This window comes from Perognathus longimembris, chromosome 1 (assembly GCF_023159225.1).
Source record: "Perognathus longimembris pacificus isolate PPM17 chromosome 1, ASM2315922v1, whole genome shotgun sequence".
NCBI lineage: Eukaryota > Metazoa > Chordata > Mammalia > Rodentia > Heteromyidae > Perognathus > Perognathus longimembris.
The window spans coordinates 27,466,800-27,483,266 of NC_063161.1; the positions used below are offsets into that span (position 1 = coordinate 27,466,800).

General features: G+C 35.8%; 1 protein-coding gene across 2 annotated transcripts in view; it reads right to left on the reverse strand.

Annotated features, from left to right (window-relative positions):
• The window catches only part of Tmtc2 (transmembrane O-mannosyltransferase targeting cadherins 2), a 336,895-nt gene that overhangs the window by 90,184 nt on the left and 230,244 nt on the right, over positions 1 to 16,467 (reverse strand). For both annotated transcript variants that reach the window (XM_048358667.1, XM_048358672.1), the window contains exon 9: positions 735 to 816. In XM_048358667.1, the coding sequence (XP_048214624.1) occupies positions 735 to 816 (82 nt within the window). The remainder of the gene's footprint in view (positions 1 to 734; positions 817 to 16,467) is intronic.

The window sequence follows — 16,467 nt, forward strand, 5'->3', positions numbered from 1 at the left end:
AAGACAATAGTGATAAAAATATAATACATTTTTCCAGCATGGGATTGTCAAAAGAAAATGCAGTTTGGCTCCTTGAAAACCATATCAATTGTAAATCTGAGGGATACCTTACCCGATACCAAACCAGGGGTACTGTGCCTCACTAAACACAAGACTCACTACTAATAATAGAGTGTGACAGAGTTGGTATGTAAACTCATTCTGGACTGATTAAGGCCAAGGCTAAAAGGAAAGCGACAGCCACCCTTTACAGCCATGACAGTTTATCCTTGGCTGCACTCTGAAGCATTTACAGACTAGTGAACAACTCTATCTTCCAGAAAGGAAGACTTTGAGCCCCAAGTGTAAACTTCTAGAACTCCAAGATGGCACGCTTGAGGAACAGTACATTATCATTTAAAATGGAAAGGAACCTAATTATTTTTTTCTTACAAACTATGCATCAGGCAAGGATTTGAATGTTTTCCTGATGAGACTTCATTTAAACACCGCTCTTGAAAGAAACAACTTGTAAAACTGCCTTCTGAAATGAGATCCACTGAAAGTTGCTAAAGGAAAACGTAATGCAGAGACCTCTTCAATGTGATTGTTTTGAATGGGAAAGACAGAAAGCAATGTAAGACTAGGGTCTACAACAGCAAATCAATCTCTTCTCAAAATGCCCTTTACGAGCGAAACCTAAATCTCATACCAGATTTAGAAGTAAATGTGATAGACATAGAACTATCACTCACCGTAATGCATGTAACAGTTTCCTTTGGTGGGATCCAGCTCAATAGCCTTTAAGAAGAACTTTTCAGCCTCGTTCTTACGACCCTTGAAGAACAGAAAATGGATATCAGAAGTGAAATCCTCACCTCACTATATTACCATAGTAATATTTTCAGTTAAGAAGAAGAAAATTATTTAAAAGCAATAATAAATGCAAATATATTACATCACTTAAAACAATCACTTTAAATTATAAGTAACTTGCTTTAACTATATCTGTATCTATAATATTCACAATTTTAATTATTTGCCTGCTGTTACCTACATAGCATTGATGCGATGGGTAAATTAAAACAAAACTGTATTTTAAAGTATAAACACAAAATAGTTAACTTACAAATATTACAGAACCTGCTATAGTTATTACTTCCTTTCTAATCTGCCCATTTCTCTATTTTTACCTTCAAGCTTAAAGGAGACCACTCCATATACTCTAATAACATGTCATTGGAGACAATTAGTTTGATAGGACATAGTCACATTTTAAATTCCACCTGGACAAATTAATTATGCTGTTACATTGTACTACTATACTAAACTTGAAGTCAAGTCAAAACCAACATGTCATTGTAACTCCTAGTCATAATCTCAGTTGATTAGAACAGTACTCTGAAATTTCATTGAAACATCTGAAGAAGCTAAGGTGAAGTAAGAAGAAAATTGGATTGAATCAGTTTTATAAGCAAAATACAAGTAAACCTATCCTAAAATAACTTGTACTTTAAAATCAGGAAAATACTTTTGATTTTTTTTCTTTTTTTTTTTTTTTTTTGCCAGTCCTGGGCCTGGACTCAGGGCCTGAGACTGTCCCTGGCTTCTTTTTGCTCAAGGCTAGCACTCTGCCACTTGAGCCACAGTGCCACTTCTGGCCATTTTCTGTATATGTGGTGCTGGGGAATTGAACCGAGGGCTTCATGTATACGAGGCAAGCGCTCTTGCCACTAGGCCATATCCCCAGCCCCATAATTTTGAATTTTAAAACACAACATTTATAAAATTTTAGAAAGAAGCTGGCAGTTTGTCTTTGGAAATAAGCATGCAAGTTACAAAAAAATGGATTTTAATTTAAAAATATAAGCAATTCATTAAATTCATTCATTGGTTCTTTGAACTCTAGAAATACTTATTGGGCATATACCAGGTAGCTAACACTGTGCTAACTAATGAGATTTACAGAAATGGATTATACAAGTAGACACAACTACTCTGGTGAAGCTTACAAAATGCTGCTGTATAAAAAACAAAACAAAATAAAAGCAAAGAACAACCACCACAGGGTGATCTATAAGTAGCTAGTTTGACTCTAGTCAGAGTATACAGGAAAAGTTTCCCAAAGAATTAATGTTTTATCTAAAAAGATGAAATGTGCTGAATAGTAAAACCAGCATTACTAAGTAGAAATGTAACAAAAGAATGCTTGTGATGGAACACTAAAAAACTTCATGGTGTTCAAAGTGAGTGTGGAAGAAAAGGGGTAGAGATAAGCCATATGAGCAGGCAAAGTACAGAAGAACACACTTGGATTAGAAGTTAGGAAAGGGACAACTCTTGTATTTACTGGCCCTTTTTTTTTTTTTTGCCAGTCCTGGGGCTTGAACTCAGGGCCTGAGCACAGTCCCTGGCTTCTTTTTGCTCAAGGCTAGCACTCTACCACTTGAGCAACAGTGCTACTTCCAGCTTTTTCTGTTTACGTGGTATGGAGGAATCGAACCCAGGGTTTCATGCATGCAAGGCAAACACTCTACCTCTAAGCCACATTCCTAGCTCCACAACTCTTGTATTTAAAAGAAAGGCATGGCCATGTGTCATTGAATCATGACTGTAACCCTACCTATTCAGGATGCTGAGATCTGAGGATTCATGAAGTTCAAAGTTAGCCTGAGACAGAAAGTCCTTGAGATTATTATCTCTAGCTAATCACAGAAAAAGAGAAGTGGCATTATGCCCAAGTAGCCTTGAATGAAAGGAGCTCAGGGACAGAGCCAAGATCCAGAGTTCAAGCTCCAGGACTGGCAAAATAACAACAACAAGAACAAGATTAACAGTAATTTAGTGCAAACAGAAAACCTTGAGTCTTAGCTACTGGCAACAAGTTCCATGGACTGTTGGTCAATGAGTGTGGTTTCTTTGTCACAATCACTACAGTCAGTATTCACTCGATTATTTTATCCATATCATTTACCAGTAGTATGGGGTGCTGCTTGGAATCACCAAACTCAGTGCTGACCCCTGTGTTGCAGAAGTTTAAACCATCTGAGAATTGTGAGGAAGGTGTCTTGTGAGACCAGAAAAGCAGGGATCTAAACAACAGCTGCCTTGCAGCTGGGTCACATAGGAGAGGAAGAAATCCCTGGACACCATAAAAGGTAGTGTATGATGGGAAGGCAATCTCGTTGCCTCCATTTGTCATTGGCAAGATGCCACCTGCTCTCAAATCCAAATGCTCTCACAAGAGAATAAAGCCAGATGTAAATAGTTCCTTAATTTCATTTCAATCTTATTTTTTTTATAGAATGCTATAGCAGTAAATGATGTGGAGGGTCATTTAACTTATTTAGGCATACAATTCTTTGATGATTTAACCACACTGGACTCTAGTAAAAAGTCTTATTCTGACACCAAGTGGGTAAGTAGCTAACAAAGCCATTTATTTTGAAGGAGTTTCATGTTATCAGTTGGAGATAAAAAATTTAAAAAAAAACCCTCAGATAAACTGAATTCTGATGGCTGTAATCCTCTGTTAGAATAATGAAATCCAACTCAAAAGAAGTGGTTAAGGATTTAAATAAAAGTTATTTTTCCTAGTTGTAACCTCCTCTTTCTGTTCCTATTGTTTTCTAGTCCATAATAAAAGAAATAATTGGCCTATCTTCTCAGGTCTACTAAAACAAACTAAGAGTGGGGAAGAGGCTGAGACTTTAAAACAATCAAAGTTCATTATCTATATTGACAAATAAAGCTCTATTTGAAAGCTACTTGAAGGTAGAGATGCATATCAAAGGTATGAGATCCTAAAAATGTTCATAAGTAAGCTGATACTCAAACATTGACTATATATATATATATATATATATATGTGTGTGTGTGTGTGTGTGTGTGTGTGTGTGTATCTGCTGTGTTTTTAAGTAATTCCAGTGTGCCTCAAACTGCCTCTATGCATGCTATTCCATGATCTACATAAAAATACTAGCTTACCTGGACTCTCATGGAATTGTCAAAAGCATGCATTTGAATTGGGCTCTCATGACACTGTCACGTCTGACCAGTTAGAACCACTGGGCTCCATTATTAGCTCCAGTGATGACATCCAGTGGCTTCAGATTCTGTGCCCCAAGACAATCCTAACAGAGCATTAACAAAGGCATCCTTTCACAGCTCAAAACCCTGGGAAGTTGTCAAGCATAATTAAGTCTCCTTTCACCTTCTATGTTTATCAAAACATAATTTTCAAGACGTCTATAGAAAATTGCACAACATAATGGGACTTTACTTTCTCTTTTTTGGCTTGCACAATAAGAGGAGAAAAACTATAGATCACTAGGCAGGAAATACTGTTCCAAGTAATTACTGTGTGTGTATGTATACATCTATATGTATGTATATTTGTATATGTAAAAACATATATAATATGTAATTTTATTATATATTTATATTTACATTAAGTATATATATAATCCTCCTAATATAACTAAGATAGTATTTAAACAATTTATTTGTAGTTTTGAATCAGTACACATTAAACTATCAAAACTGCTGTTTACAAAAGATGAAACTGAGGCAAAGAGAGGTTAAGTATCTTGCTTATTAGCACAAAAACTTGATTTAACAATGCTGGGATTCAAACATAGACAATTTGATTTCAGGTTCTTACAGGTTCTAGTAGCTCAATACCAGGAATCATCATTGTATTAAAATCAAACTCTAAGAATAAAGATACTCTTAAACTTATGCCTCTACCCATCCATCCATTCCAAATCACATAGGAAGACACCTGCCATACACCTGGGTAAGTAAAGATAAAATGAGATCATTCCTACATTTAGACAAAGTACAATAATATAATGATGACTCAAGAAATTAAGAAATTAATTAGGAGGGCTTCTGTTAAACATAATACTAGTTTAAGAAGAGAGAGAAAATGGAGATGGGACATCCATTTAGCCTGAGTAAGGCAGGGGAGGTTCCAAAACTGAGGTGGCATAATTAAGTTGACTCATAGAGGAAAAGTTGGTCAGGCATAAAGACAATGGAGTATCTCTAATCTGTTTTACAAGTGAGGCTTAAAATTTCTCTTTACAAAATCAACTTCGGAGAACAAGTTAGACATTTTTTTCTAATGGAGAAATGTTTAACTTATTACCATTTAAAAGGAAGTATACCTTACACAGATTAACTTGACACCAGCTGGCCTGAAACACATTTACTTGACAAAATAAGGTTAGTTCACGACGACACATAACCAATTTTCTACTTTCTGCCAGAATAATGATTTCTGAGCTACTTTCTGTGAATAAGTTCTGCATAATTTACAAAAAAAAAAGGAAGACAATATTGACTCAAAGCACTGTTCTTTCATGTTTCTCTGTACTCCATGAAGTAATTCCAGCTGATACACATAGGATGATAGAAACCAACTAGGTAGGAAGGGAGAAACATACACAAGTGGCCAGAAGCTGGCAGGTTGCCAGCAGAGTGAACTTGTATGTATAAATACACATGACAAGCATATTGTCAGACTGGATCGTTCCCAAGTCCAGGCAGTAAAGCGCTCTGGTTGAAGTACACACATGTGTTTCAGTATTATGGCAAAAATAAAATTATTTTTCCCTCTTTCTGACAGTAAAAGAAAATGGGTAATTTCACAAGAAAACTTACCATTACTAGGAAAAAAAATGTTGTGTAGAAAGTGACAGAGAATAGAATGTTGAAATGTTGACTCCTCGAGATTGAAATCATTTAATAGGAATTTGGCTCAGGGATAAATGATCACTGTCAATATCTAAGACCATCAACCTTGATTTTTTTTTTAAAGTATGATGTGGATTGCAGAGGAATGATTAAACAACTGCTTCCCAAATTGACTTAATGACATTGAACAGTATGTCAGGTATATGCAGAAGGTGCTGAACCTATACTGCCTGCCATTGGAACAATGCAACTGTATATAAGATGGCAGGTCGGACAGGACATCATTTTTTGCACAATTGTGATAAAAATACGTAGCTTGTTTGGGTAGAGTGGGTAGATACATATGGACTCGCTCAGCTTTTCAAAACAGAACATCTATATACATTAGGGTGCATGGTGTCACATCATGGGCAACACAAGCCTGGACCATTAGAGATGTGGGAACAGGTCTGAGCTGTTTCAGACTTTATCATGTATAGTTGTTCCTGTTTTAAAATCAGCATAGATATGTCATGAGAGAAGATACATTGGCCAACGGGAAAGACTTGGGAATTTGACCCAGGCTTGATCCATTCAAGTATGCACCTTAGAACAAAGAGATGGTCTACCTGGTCAAGCCACTAACAATCTCCACAGATTCAGCTCCTTACAGGGATAACAATATCTGCTGGTCAAGTTTGTAACTGAGAATGTGCACATAAACACTTAGTGACACATGGTAAAATCAACAACATTTAGCTACTACCATAGTCTTGGTATAATATGGAAAGCAGGAACTGAAGGGCAATATTCGGAAAGATTGAGTGAGGTGAAAAACATATTTTAGAAGCATAGAATAGCAACCTGTTCAGATTGCTGAAAAGCAATAGAGAGAGAGAGAGAGAGAGAGAGAGAGAGAGAGAGAGAGAGAGAGAGACAGACAGAGAGAGAGACAGAGACAGAGACAGACAGAGACAGAGAGTGAGTGTTGGTCCTGGAGATTGAACTCAGGGAGCATTTTCACTCAGGCTATCAGTCTATCACTTGAGCCTCAGCTTCTCTTCTGGCTTTTTACTAGTTAATTGGCGTTACTGCCCATTTGAAATCAAACCACAATCCTCTCAGATCTCAGTATCTTGAGTAGGATTACAGGCACAAGACACTGGAGTTGGACAACAATAATATTTTTTTCTAGACTAAACCTTTTATATCTAAAATCATTACTAAAACAAGAGTCATACACATGTATGATTACTTTGGATGTATTAAATATAGCCTATTTGTAGCACCATCACCTGAGAAAATGGATTTGAAACATTTTGTTGTCTCTTGTTCTATAATAGAAGGATGCAGGCAAGACTGTCTTATTGATCAAGTATTTCTTGGTATATTTACTAAAACCCAATTCTCCTCAGTATCTAAATAATTGAGCAAGACCAACCTGATACCTACATCAGCTTTCTGTTTCCTGGGCAAATTAGAAATAGCTAGCAATACTGAAGGGTGATGTACCACTTCTAGAGGTCACAGGTTACAGAGAATCACCTCAGTGGGCAGTGATATGTCAGTGCAATAGCCTGATTATTTGTGTTCATATCTGAACTGGGAAAATCTCAGCATCAGATCATTTCATCTACATTCATCTCACAAGTATTTATTAAACAACGTTTTGCTAAACACCATAGTAGTGCAGCTATGGACAAACAAGCTACTAACTTCTATTCTTTAAAATAAGACAAACAATATTAGATAGGTCTCAGCTGTAACCTAAGTAATTCAGATGCAATAAGAACTCTGAGAATGAGTGGTAACCTTATGAGTGGAAGAATGAATAATTATTACTGGATAAGGTAGTTATTGAGATGAAGCTGCATGGATGGTAGGACATTACTAAATGTAGAGACAAATAAAAAGCCATGTCAAACCAAGACAGCCAAATCAGTGTGTTTGTAAAAGACAAAGAATGAATGAATGAATGAATGAATGCTTCAAGAGTAATCAGTAATTTAGTATTGCAGAGAATGCTGGGTCATAAAGCTGATCAAGGAATGTTATGGCCAAGTGATAACACACCATGTCACACAACCATAATATTGTCTGACTACTAAGAGTTACTGAGCCTTACAACAGGCTACCAGGCCGTGTTCAAAATGCTTTGTGGAAGTCATGGACTAATTTAACTCCTAATCCTCTCTCAAAAACAAAGTGCTTTTTATATACAAAGAGAGAGAGAGAGAGAGAGAGAGAGAGAGAGAGAGAGAGAGACAAAGAGGAGATAGTAGAAAGAGATTAAGAACAATGCCAAAGATCTAAGAGCTGCTAAACAAGGAACAAGCCAAACAATCTAAAGCCAGTCTTCAAACAGATTTATACATCCTCATCTAGAAAGGAGATAGGCCCTGTAATCAAACATATATTTTTAAGTATTTGTTTTTTATACTTTTATTTGTTTTGTCACAGTCCTAGGAATTGAACTCATGGTGTGGGTACTGTCCCTGACCATTTTTGCTCAGGGCTAGCACTCTACCAACTGAATCACAGCTCTACTTCTGGCTTTTTGGTAGTTAATTGAAGATAAGAGGTCTATGGATTTTCCTGTCCAGGCTGACTTTGAACTACAATCCTCAGATCTCATTCTCTTGAGTAGCTAGAATTACAGGAGTAACAGAAAACAGCACCTGGTTGTTTTCATGTTTTTTAAATACCAAGAAAATATCTACTGAGCATTTATGACATACAATATATAATGCTGTGTTCCACAGGAAAAGAAACACTTATGACAGAATCCATGGATATTCCTGACTCTGAATTTACTCAGACACAAATGTAGACATAGATCAAGATAAAGAAATAGCAGATAGAAATAGCAATGCATCTGCGGAAACAGGGTTGGCAGCTGGGATGTCGCATCTTTCAATCTAGAGTGAATGCTGTATGTGAGTCTGAAAGAATCTCAAGCAGGAGATCAGTTCTCAAGTGTTCTAAAAAAAATCTGAAGCTGGTCACAGAAATCCCATCACTTCTGTTCTTATAAGAAAAAAAAAACCTGGATAAAGTAATAATCAGTGATTTCCTTAGAATCATCTGACGTGATTTTAGAAAGACAAGAAAGACCTGAGAGAAATTAGTTTGAAACCAGCAGGACTCAGCCAACATAATACATTAACACAATAAAGGACAAGCATCACTGGAACTTGATATAGTGGTTTATGCCTGGAATCTCAACAGTAGAGAGACAGAGGCAGAGGCAGGAGAATTTCAAGTTTGCATGCCTGTTTGGAGTTCACAGAAAGACATTGTCTCAAACAACTACAATAACAAACTCATTTGGCTATCTCAAATGACACAAAATAACTATTGGAGAAAAATCAAATACCATTCATTTCATTAAAAAGACACGAAACAGATGTAAATCATCCAGCACAGTTAAAGTCACATACACACACACACACACACACACACACACACACACACACACACAGAGCAAACAGCTGAAAGCTGTTCCTTTGATATCAGGAACAAGACAAAGAAGTCCTTTCTCATCACTTATATTCAACACTGAAAACTTAGACAGAGAAAAAGCCATCCAAATTTTAAAAGAAAAGGAAGATATAGAATAATTTGTCTTCACTGATGACATAAACTTATATCTAGAGCCCCTTTGAAACTTCAGAAATAAAATCTGTTACAATAAACAAATTTACCAAAGATATTCAATACAAAGTTAACATAGAAAGCTCAGTGTCTCAAAATACATAATCCAAAACAAAACAAGAAAACAATTCCATTTACAAAAATATCAAAAAGAATAAAATAATTGAAAATAAGTCTGGCTAAGGAAGTGAAAACTTGAATATTGAAAACTATAAAACTTCAGTGAGACAAATTAAAAAAGATATCAATAAATGGAATTCATCCTGTATTCATGACTATAAAGGAATTAGTGAAAATATTCACACCAAAGCAAATGGCAGACTGATTCCTGTCCCTATCAAAATCCCAATGATTGCTTAAATCAAAAACAAAAATCAAACAGAAAGAGAAAATTTTAAATATCCAAGCTTCATATAGTATAGGAATACCCAAGATAATTTTGGAAAGACAGAACTAGAGACTCCATACTTCCTAAAGAAATCTGAATACAAGCTTTAGTTAACAATGATATATCATCAGTACTGGCTCATTAATTGTGACAAATGAACCTAACTAAATATGCTATTCGTGATAGGGTATCAAGATATGTGACAAAGAGTCACTCCCTTAACTTCAGGAACATCCTGTACTGTTAAACTATTCTATGACAAAGACTTTATAAAAGATTAATTGCGTGACCAATCTGACATAATTGCTCCAAAAATTTAGTCTTTGTTTTATCTGAATTCGAAGTATATGGAGATCTGTTATAGTATTTATGGTTTTTTCCCAGCTTGATAGAGTTTCAATAGAAATAAATTCACGACATAAATTTACTTCAAAAATGATGCAAACTGCTAAATGTGGAGGGTGAGAACAAGTCAGTTATTGGGAAAAATATTTCAAGTCCTAATGATTCCTCTGATGTATTATTCTATGGAAGTTCTGGCATTTACTACAGTTATATCAGAAAAAAGATTCTAAAAACTGCAATCACCAAATGCTATTTTTATCTTAAGAATTAAAAACAAAACATTTCTATCTGCTTGTATATTTAAAAATTCCTTCTTTCAAATTTATGGCTGAAGTCTACTAATTGTAAAACAATCATCTGCTCTATTCTTAAGATTACAAACAACCTCAATTACATTACAAATTTATCAGCTTGTAGTTCAAGTTGGTTTTGTTTTGGTGTCAATTAGATATATTGCTATTTTTAGAGTGCCTCCAAATCCTAGGGGAAATCACCAGGTTTTTTTCTTTCAAAGGACTGTTCTTGCTGGTACTACCTTCCTGATTTCTTGGAAGTTGATTATCTCTGACTTTATATCACAGAGGAGAACAAAGAACCACATGCATTTTCACTAAAGTTTTAGGTGAATAGCTAAAAGAAACAAATTACTGAGGCTGGGTTTGAAGGCACAGAACAAATACAGACCAAATACAAAAGCTAAAGAAACAAAGTAGCAACAAAATGGAAATTATTTTAAAAGCACATGATCTTATTCTCCATAAATAAAAAGCTAAAACAACTGGAAATGATTTCCTTGGGTTTGAATGTCAATGAATTTGAGTATTTTAATTGTTCTTGCTATCCAGCAAAAGAAAAACCTCTAAGATGTATTTTTATTACCTGATATACAACGCCCCCCCCAAAAAAAACTGGGGCATTTTGGCTATTTGTGCTCCTATGTTCCCTAGTGGCAATAAGTAATTAAACTCTTGATAGTAGTAACCAAATGCAAAGTTTGAACTATGAAAATAAACTCAGATTATGTTTTAGAGAAGACATAATACATGATATCTCTATTTCTCCAGACATAAAGTTATAAAGTTTACATAAGGCATAAAATATAAAAAATATAATATAAAATATTATACCGAATGTGACACTAAAGTAAATATCCTACTCTGTTTCATATAATAGTTCAAAACCACAAAACATGTTATAATGTCTGAATTTTATGTGTGAGTGTGTGCAGTCTTGGGACTTGAACTTAGGACCTGGCTGCTGAGGTTTATTGCTAAAGGCTTATACTCTGCCACATGAACCACAGCTCCACTTTCAGCTTTTTTGGTGGTTAAGTGAATGGGAGTAAGAGTTTCATGACTTTCCTGTTCTGACTGGCTTTGAACCATTAATCTCAAATCCCAGTCTCCTGAAGAGCTAGGACTAAATGCATGAGCCACCAATGTCTGGTATGTCTTACTTTTTCATAGAATTAGTTTTGCAACTTGAATCCGACATACGCATAAATAATCATAAATCTCAATTACAGGAAAGAACCTTTTTCTCTTCTCTCTCTGTCCAGTCTACACATTGCTGTGCAGGTAGGACAGCAAAGCTTAAATGCTGGTCAGCATAGAAAATGGAAAGAATGTGGATCAGAAGACAACAAAACAACAAAGAAAGAAAAAAATCTGATATCTAAATAGTAATAATAATTAGAAAAGACCTATGGAAACTTCTAGATAGACTGCACTGACACCATTTTAGCTTGGGTTAGGATTTTCAGTGAAACCTCAAGTACTTTTACAACTGGGGTTTTATGTAGTCCAATTAACTTTGGCTAGACACAGAAGTCTGGCTTTGTACATCCAAGCAGTAGCCAAAATAAAGGTTTTCTGTAGCAAATATTACTGTCAAAGTCTCCAATATCTTTCCTTCTCTCCTACTAACCTAAATCTGGAAAATAAGCTAACAGCCAAAGTCGTTTTTACTGCATTTAAATCGACATTAATTTTACTAGCTTAGAAAAACTGCAAAGTGAACAGGTCAAAAAGACAAAATTTTGAATCAAGCATGTTCAGCCAACTATGGAACCTATATAGCCTTAAAAACAGCTAGAAAATCATGTGAAATGTAATAAATGAAATGTTATTCCTTCCTTTCTTTAATGCTTGCCCAGTTTTAAATTCATGACATTAGCCCTAGGTAAGAAAGTTCAAACAAGAAATAAATCACAATTTTAAGCAGAGCAATTCAAACTCAGCTTGTGTTTTGTATTTTAATTGGATGTTGCATTGGTATGAACATTCTATATATTTTAGAAAGGTGTCACTTGGGCCCAGCTATAGTTAAACACAGAGCCTTCTAGTGACCCCAAGGTGCCCTGGAAATTTTAAAAGGTACACATAGCCTAACACTAAAATTATTTGTCCATAATCTATCAAACCTCACAATAATGCATTTATTCATCATCATCAATAATAATAATAATAAAGGCAATGTAAAAATATGTTATAAAAATGAGTGGAAGCGGGCATATTAACTTACTTTTAACAATCTCAAATCAGCTCAAACATACAGATTAGAATACTAAAATGTGTCATTCAATTTAGATGAACTATTATAGGGATATTGACAACAGAACTCCGGAAGTTCAAAGAGAAAAAAATGACTTCCTAAGAGAGCCAGGCAAGACTTCACAAAGGAAATAAAATTTCAAGAAGCAGAGAAAGGAGGACATTTTTGGCAGAGGAATAAAGATGGATATGCTCTACAGAACATGCCAAAGCATTCTGGGAAACACATCCTTTAAGTATTATAAATAATATACAAATTCTTAAAGCAATACTTGTAAGAAAAAAATTCCATTGGAATACTTCTCATCACCTCTATAATAACAATAAAGTAAATATATTTTAAATGGAATACTGTGTAAATAGTAGGCTACTATCTAAATCTAATATAATTACAAGTCAGTTTTATGTGTTACATAGCTTTTTAAATGTTCCTCTGACCAATTTTGACAAAAGGCCTACAATGCCACTTTATTTTATAATATGTTTAAAACATTTACAAATTGAAATGTGTGACATTTCCCACCTTGTCAATCCCATGTTAAGTCAGTGGAATGTCACCAGGCCAAGAAACCCACAAGTAGACAGAGGCAATCCTGTGGGGTCAGAAATTTGCCAAATCTTCTCATTTAGGATGAAACTGTTGATGATGACTGTGGTGTTTTGGCACTGTGAATTAAGCTATTCCATAATAGAGTTTGTATTTCATCAAATCAGCAAGTTGGAAACTATAAAATTCTTAGATGGGGGGAAAATTAAAAAGTTGGATTATAGGGCTGGGGATATAGCCTAGTGGCAAGAGTGCCTGCCTCGGATACACGAGGCCCTAGGTTCGATTCCCCAGCACCACATATACAGAAAACGGCCAGAAGCGGCGCTGTGGCTCAAGTGGCAGAGCGCTAGCCTTGAGCGGGAAGAAGCCAGGGACAGTGCTCAGGCCCTGAGTCCAAGGCCCAGTACTGGCCAAAAAAAAAAAAAAAAAAAAAAAAAGTTGGATTATAAGGCCCAAGTCTTTCTTCCCTTACCATATGTTTCTGTATAGCAAAACGTCTAAATCTTGTTAAGGAAAAAAGGAAAGCCTTCTACAAGGAATAAAGAATCTTTAAAAATCTTATATTTGGTTCAAGATTCTTAAAATACCCAGACTTGAAAAATGCAAAAGAAAAAAAAAGATACATGGTTTTTATACACATTGTCATGGTCTAAGCATATGCAAAATTAGGCACATCTAACCTCTCTTTTCTCCATTTTTTTTCCAGTGAGGCAGAATGAACATTTATAATTGTTTTGTGTAAAGGGTCATTTAATGATCTAATTTTAAACTTTTCCATTTGATTTTCACAGGAAATTCTCAAATAGTAACTGGAACAAGAAATCTATGAATTCTATTCTTACATAAAACTGTGTGAACCGCCATTCCATTGGCTTATGGACTAGGTTTTCACAGGTAAAAACACTTCTAAATGATTAAAGAAAGTATTTTATGAAACCTGTAAATGGTGTACAAAAGTAACTTGTATGCTTTAGTTCTGAGTTTCTTCTTTCTCCACCACTGTTAAATGTGGGATTCCCATATTGTTTTCTTTTTATTTTTCACAATTTCTTTTATCATACTTTTTATTTCCTTAAATTTGTGTTTATGAATGAGAAGATTTATCTTTCTCCATCATTTCAGTGAAAATTGTTTGTTATCCTATTTTTATTTCTTAATCCTTTTTGCTTTTGTTTGTTTTTCATGCTAGTCCTGGGGCTTAAATTCAGGGCCTAGTGGTGGCTCCTCAAGGGTGGCACTCTACCAATGGAACTGTGACTCCACTTCCAGCTTTTTGGTGTTTAATTGGAGATAATAGTCTCACAGACTTTCTTACCAGGGCTAGCTTCAATCCATAATCCCCAGACCACAGCCTCCTGAGTAGTTATAATCACAGAGATGAACCATCCATTCCTGGCTTGAATTATAAATTTAACTTTTAGTGCTTATGTATTTTTTTCATGACACTCTGCTTCTTGAAATGCTACTCTACTATCTCTAAAGATAATTATTGCTTTAATCATCTTTCAGGCTTCCTTCTTCTAATAACCGATTTCAGTTCCTACGGTTTACATTTCAAGCTTTTTAACTATGAATAACAATGCTATATTGTCCACTTATACTAATAGTGAGTTGAAAGAAGATGAAATCAGATCCTAATGTATAGATGGACTTCCTAACTGAAATATATTCACTTCTTCCATTAGTACTTTCTGACCTCCCTCCTTCCCTCTTTCCTTTCTTCTTTCCCTCTTTTCTTTCTTGCATTAGTCCATTTATTTATTCATTTGCAACACTGGGGATCTACCACTTCAGCCACATCCTCAGTCCTTTGTATTTTGTTTTTGAAAAAAGGTCTTGCTACCTTTGTCTGAGCCGGCCTCAACCTTGTGATTGAATCTCTCTTGCTTCTGACTTCCTGGTAGCTGGGTTAATACCTCTGAGCCATCACTCCTGAATTGAATTCAATCATTCAATGGGGAGTAAGAGAGTAGTGAAAAGAGTATGCTGGAAGGAAGAAATAAACCTTTGTTGGTGATCTTCTGCATAGATCGGGCAAGTGTTAGAAATCTGAGCACTCCATGAAAATATTTCATTCAGTCCTCTTTTCACTCCCCATCTTAGTGGGTTTTTTGTTGTTGTTGTTCCAATAACACAATATCCAAAGCTGGATCTTTACAGCTCTAGAGAGCTAAGAGCATAGCACTCATTCCCCCCTCCCCACTCCCCCTTTTCCTTCCCCCGCCCCCCCCTGCCACCCATGAGTTGTTCAGTTCATTTACACCAAACAGTTGTGCAAGTATTGCTTTTGTAGTCGTTTGTCTTTTTTACCCTGTGTCTCTCGATTTTGGTATTCCCTTTCAGTTTCATAGTTCTAATACCAGCATACCCGGTTTCCAAACTACTCAGATAAGATACAGAGATAGTGCAGGTACACCACAGGAAGGGGAGACAAGAAGATCATCAATAATAGAAGCTACGGTTACACATAGCACGTCGTTTCCATAACATGGAGTTCATTTCACCAAGCATCATCTTACGTGTTCATAAGGGTATAGCTATTGGGCACTTGTGAACCTCTGCTGTGACTTGCCTAAACCTGTGCTAATTATTCCCTATGAAGGAGACCATAGAGTCCATGTTTCTTTGGGTCTGGCTCACTTCACTTAGTATAATTTTTCCCAAGTCCTTCCATTTTCTTACGAATGGGGCAATGTCATTCTTTCTGATAGAGGCATAAAATTCCATTGTGTATATGTACCACATTTTCCTGATCCATTCAGCTACTGAGGGGCATCTGGGTTGATTCCATAATCTAGCTATGACAAATTGTGCTGCGATGAACATTGTTGTGCTGGTGGCTTTAGTGTGTTCTTGTTTGTGGTCTTTTGGGTAGATGCCCAAAAGTGGGGCTGCTGGGTCATAGGGGAGCTCTATGTTTAGCCTTCTGAGAAATCTCCATACCACTTGCCAGTGTGGCTGAACCTGTTTACATTCCCACCAACATTCTTGATGCCAGGACTGTACCTATTCCTCACTTTACATTGTAAGTTTCTTCCCTCCCTGCCTCCACCTTCGTGCAGGTGTCTCCTTCCTGGCATTTTTGTGCATGGGGGTAAAATTCTTCACTTCTGAATTCATAGGTGATAAATATCCTCCCCATTTTACACTCTTTTACTCTCTCTGTTATATGCCAACCTCATTCCATTTCTTTGAATAAGTTGAATGTTTTCTTGTTATGCATTCCCAATGACACTGCGTTATACTGTGGGTTCCTATGCTCTGAGAAATTTGTTATAATACTTCCATCAAATTTATTTAAAAATTTATTCCACTGATAT